Here is a 5,000-nt window from a genome sequence, read left to right as displayed (position 1 = left end):
AGGACTATTTTCGTGTGTACATGGCCCCTTCTAAACACCCGGGGGAGTTAGGAGAATTCTCGGCAGATATGCAAACCAGAGACGCAGTCGAGGGTTTGCATAACTGTCTCGAATTCTCCCAACTTCCTTCGTGTTTAGATGAGGCTATGTAAACACGGAAAAAGTCCTCTCATGCGTAAATTATGAATAACTACCAATAAACCGAAGGTGAGAGTGGGGCCTCTATCAGACCCCAGTTTGAGATTTCCCCGTAAGGACCGAACGTTCGAGGTTAACCTATCTGCCTTACGAGCGTTATCAGTTCATCCGTCGCTTGGAAGCCTACAAGTACGATGAACGAACACGTATTCCTTCGAAAAAGAATATGTTCGGGACAAATTATTACAATTTGGTTAGGCAAATAACGTCAATAAATACAGGGAAAAACCAATTTGCCTTGGTTATTTTTCTGAAGTTTTCTGTTTAATTAGCATAATTCGCATTCGATCCGGTGGCCAATAAGGTAGAATAATGCCTCAGCACTTATCCAATCAGAGCTTTCATTATATCGGCAACAAGAACTTACAGTTCTTGTGAATTAAATCCGAGTTAGTCAATCAGATGGCGCACTATTACTAATTAAATGCATAATTGTTTTATGTGATATGTAGTAATCAATTACTCCCAGTTGTATTAATTCATAATTCATTATAATTCATTTCCTGTCTTTCGTTGAAGTTTTGGCTGAATAATTGCATTTAACCTTTGTAATGATTCTTTTACAACGCTTTTATAATTTAATTTGAAAGGATCGTTTGACGTAGAAAAATCTGTTCAGTTCTATGACCCTGACTTTGATTTGAATCTTTCTGAAAGAAATTGGTCAATTTGATATAATTCGACACCTTGAGGAGCAAAGTCTATGAAGGCCTGACAAAAGTCGTTCGGTTCACAATGGAATCTTATTTATACCCGGTGTTGCGGCCAATTTCTGGAAGCGAAGCCATTCAGGCTCCTGTCGGTAATGCCATTTCCGCCAAATTAAAATAAATCGTGAGTTGAACGAAAGACTGTCTTACCTCCTCTAATATAGGTCGCAAGTTGAGAAAACTGGGTAAAATCTTGCAAATGGAAGGCCTGTTTATCTGGGTCTGCAACGACTTGACTGAGTCGCCCATAATCAATTCTACCTACACCTACAGCAAAGACCTCAACACCAGCAGTCCGAATTTCCTGAGCTAGCGAAATTGGACTTGGATCATTCCAAGGTGTGTTCCACTTGCCATCCGTTATCAGGATTGCCGTTGTCTTGAACGATTTCAGGGGTACTCTCTTGTCCTTGTTCAAGGTACCGAAAGACACCTGTTTTACCAGATTAAACGCGTCTTTCATGTTGGTCATGATTCCGTTTATATTTTGATTCAATTGATTAAATTTAGCGTTGAAGGTGCATTTGTTCTTCATTATAGAGGCCGAGGAAATCTGGTCAATGTAAATACTCGCTCTAGTTCCAAACGGGATCACTTCAACCCTAGTAGCATCATTGGAGACACTTATCTCGTTCAGAAGATTGGTTATGAATTTTTTTTCTTCGTTAAAGTCGCTGCCAGACAGACTGCCAGAGGTATCGATGAGGAAAAAGATGTCTGACTTTTGATCTTGATGTTCACCTCTGAGCTTCAGGAGCTCGGTTTCCGAGATATTGAGCCAATCCAAGTTTTGGGACAGCACGACCTGAAAAATGGTCAGAAGCGATAGCGAAACGTAGAGAAAGCCTTTCATCTTCCTCTCAGTAATGAAAAGGGGAAAAAGCCTTTTGAATCCAGAGAAATACTAGAAAGAAGCTTTCCTCCAGTCAACAGATTCTCTACAGTCAAAGAACGATATTAATTTGAACTGTATTATGACGCAGGCCGGCAGGTGTGCATACACGTTCTGGAAACGAAATACAGAACCACTGTTGAGCCTCTAAAGAGTTTGCTTAACTGACTTTTGTGAAATTAAGTTTAATCAATATACAAAACTTTCAATTTTTCTTTTCGTCAAAAAACGAGGGAATTTCATTTCATTCGTTTTCGTAACTCAACAGTCTATTGATCCGTTCTCGCCGCTACTTAAAGAAAATCTCATTCCTCGATCTCAGTCAAAACTGTAGAAACTAGAGCTATTACTTTTTATTTAACGAAAAATTTGCAATGCGAGTTTTGCCCCATCACTTAAAGTAAAACTTCGATCAGTCTACCGATAAAACGTTCGCGAACGGTTTTTGTTTTTCTCTCCGTTTTAATTTATTTTCTTCTTCTCGTGTTAAAGAGACAAATTGCTATGGGACACAATCACGTTCAAATTAGAAATGTATTAATCCAAACACAACTGAAAAAACATTATTGCGTGGTATTTATTTCTCCACGCAAACTGATTAACTGCTTAATAGGTAAGAGCTTTTTTTCTTCAGCAAAGCTATGCAGGTGTGGATCGGACCAAGGTCAGAATTCACTAAATTGACTCAGTATCAGTGTTTACTACGTTTTTCCAACCCCACCGTCCCGCTAACATAAATCTCAAAACTAACAGAATTACACACTAAACCCACGAGTACAAACAAAATTAATCTTGAATTCTAATATGCTAAGAAAGTGTTTGGAAAGCTGCCAATACTTTAAAAATCTCCATTAATTAACAGACAAGACTAAGATCATTGCAATCAGTTCTGTGCCACTGTCACAGACATGCACGTATACTCTGGAGTTTCATCTTTCAAGGGGCAACCAATGGTTTCGCTTTTTGCTGCCGCCAACGGTGTTTTTAGGGGCAGTTTCGCTAAACTGACGTTTCAGTTAGAAACGACTAAACCGCGTCCACACGAATGAGGGGATTTTTTAATCCGCAACTTTATCTTTGCGTGTTCGCCTTCCGTCCACACGTATCCAACGAATCCGGCACGCGAATCCGCAACTTTTTTAATCCGCTTCCAGAGTAGAAAGTTTTGAATACACAAAGAATTAGGAATCGTGTGGAAGGTCGAATCCGGATACTTTCAGATCTGATGACGTTACAAACTCAGATCCAGTCTTTACTGCGTATATATCCAACATGGTCGCCTAAATGAAATGTTCTCTCTTCTCTAGCCGCCAACTTGCACGCCTGATGGCGCATGCTCTGTTGACAATAGTCACAAAAGAGTCCTGGACACTAGAACGAATCCGGATACGTGTGGACGGGCAAATTCGGTTTGAATATGTTACGTACGTTACGAAATCGGCCAATCACAACGCTGCATGTGACCCGGTGTTTGACGGAAAGTAAATTTTAAAAAGTCCGCAATTCTATGGCCCTGTTTTTATGGTCTCGGGTACCCGAGACAACTCTTCCCTCGAGTTACCATGGACGTGGACGAGATATTTTTCCACTCATTTGTTTAAAAATTTCTATCAACCGTTTACATGAGGTGGGCGATAGGGTAACCCTGGTAGCCGAGACAACGTTTCCTCATGTAAACAGTTTGGCTCGACTACCCGAGACGAGACAGCCTAATCTTACATGCGAACGCATAAAATAAAATCAAAGAAGCAACATTTTTGGGGGCTCATGAAAAGGTTTTTCCTGCCAAAATTCTCACCGCAGTCAACGGAAACTCTCGATTTAAAAACAGCCTTTTATTTAAACTAGATATTACTGTTCTGTTAAGATTGTCAGTCCTTTTTCTGAATGTGGAAACTCAACTATACTTAACAAGAGGCTACAATTAGCCTAATTTCGGGCCTGCAAAAATACAGTGGTGCATGGTTAATTTAGCCCTAAAGAAAAGAAAACAAAAGAGATAAGTCTCTCCTTCTTACATCAGCCTTATACTGCGCTTCTCATGATGTTCGAATGTGTATGTAGTGAATACCCGGACCCAGATTATCTTCATTAAAGGTGGTGACAATGACCAACGGACCATGTAAACGAGGTAAAAATAGTATATTTATTCCAAAATGACTATTAAGCACATTATTTTTTTGAGCATTGATTGGTACTTTTTCTCAGTGTTTGAGAAAGGAAACGCTAATTGAACGGTTTAAGATGAAACGAAATGACTCATCAAAATATCTTTTGCGGAAAAAAATGAAATAGAAACGAAGGTGAGCTAAAGGATGGCCATACCAAATAAATCCATAGCACGAGAATCAAATATTTCAAATATACCATTTGTTTTAATTTAAATACTCACAGATATATATGCACTCAATTGTTATTCAATTCCAGGTGACAATAAAAATTCGATTTTCATTCCTGAACAAAGGAAGAACCGATTAAACTACCTAAGCTTTTAAAAATACGCATCCACTTTAAATAACGGATCCGTAAAAATAACAAACAGGTAAGTGCCCAAGGAAAGAATTTGTGGGGCAACTTCTTTCACTAAGTATGAGCTATTAGTGGTATTCGGTTTTGACGTTGCAGTTCTCTTTCGCTCTCCTTTCGTTTGTGTTCTAGACGTAGGTTTTCCAGGCATCATGTAACCTTATCAGAGCTTCTAAAGATATGCCAGAAATTGCAATACAGAGAAAAAGGCAGCTCTAAGCAAATTGAAAGTAAACACTCAGCTTTAAGTTTATATCCCTCCAATGCTTGACTTGAATAACTGCGTAGCGACCAGTGTGGACCACAGATATCATCATATGTCAAACTGGATTGAAACCAGGGAAAAATGCAGAAAGAAAACATCTTCCAAACCGTTTTCACCTGAGCACGAAAAGCGTTGACTGTGTAAGAACTATAGTTGATGTAGTATGACCGAGTAGCCGCGTCAAGCCACAGAAAGCGCGCGAAAAATGAAGCCAAGATGTGAGTTAACCTAGGTTGAGCCTGCAATCCAATCGAAAACCAGTACCTGGTCAGTGGTCAACTTCAAAAAACAGCTGCCCTCGGTGAGCTCTAAGCTTGAGAGTTTTGAGGCAAGCAACCGTGGACAATCTTCATGTCGGTGTACGTTGGATCAGTGGCTTGATCTGATCGGCGTAATTACAAGTTGATAA

At 39.6% G+C, this 5,000-nt stretch overlaps 1 protein-coding gene and 1 long non-coding RNA gene across 3 annotated transcripts in view; both read right to left on the bottom strand.

The window, feature by feature from the left end:
• LOC138000486 (sushi, von Willebrand factor type A, EGF and pentraxin domain-containing protein 1-like) overlaps positions 1–1,915 on the bottom strand; it is an 87,736-nt gene extending 85,821 nt beyond the window's left edge. The window contains exon 1 of the mRNA XM_068846941.1: positions 1,059–1,915. Within this exon, the coding sequence (XP_068703042.1) occupies positions 1,059–1,761 (703 nt within the window). The 5' untranslated portion in view covers positions 1,762–1,915. The remainder of the gene's footprint in view (positions 1–1,058) is intronic.
• Positions 1,916–4,122: 2,207 nt separating this feature from the next.
• LOC138000507 (uncharacterized) overlaps positions 4,123–5,000 on the bottom strand; it is a 5,530-nt gene continuing 4,652 nt past the window's right edge. The window contains exon 3 of one of the 2 annotated variants that reach the window (XR_011123142.1): positions 4,123–4,707. This is a non-coding gene — a long non-coding RNA (uncharacterized lncRNA). Of the gene's footprint in view, positions 4,708–4,732; positions 4,831–5,000 lie in introns of those variants that run through there. The other variant, XR_011123141.1, reaches the window with a different exon arrangement.

This window comes from Montipora foliosa, chromosome 4 (assembly GCF_036669935.1).
Source record: "Montipora foliosa isolate CH-2021 chromosome 4, ASM3666993v2, whole genome shotgun sequence".
NCBI classification, from domain to species: domain Eukaryota; kingdom Metazoa; phylum Cnidaria; class Anthozoa; order Scleractinia; family Acroporidae; genus Montipora; species Montipora foliosa.
The sequence above is the reverse complement of the archived record's forward strand: the minus strand, read 5'-3'. Positions and strand labels throughout refer to the sequence as shown.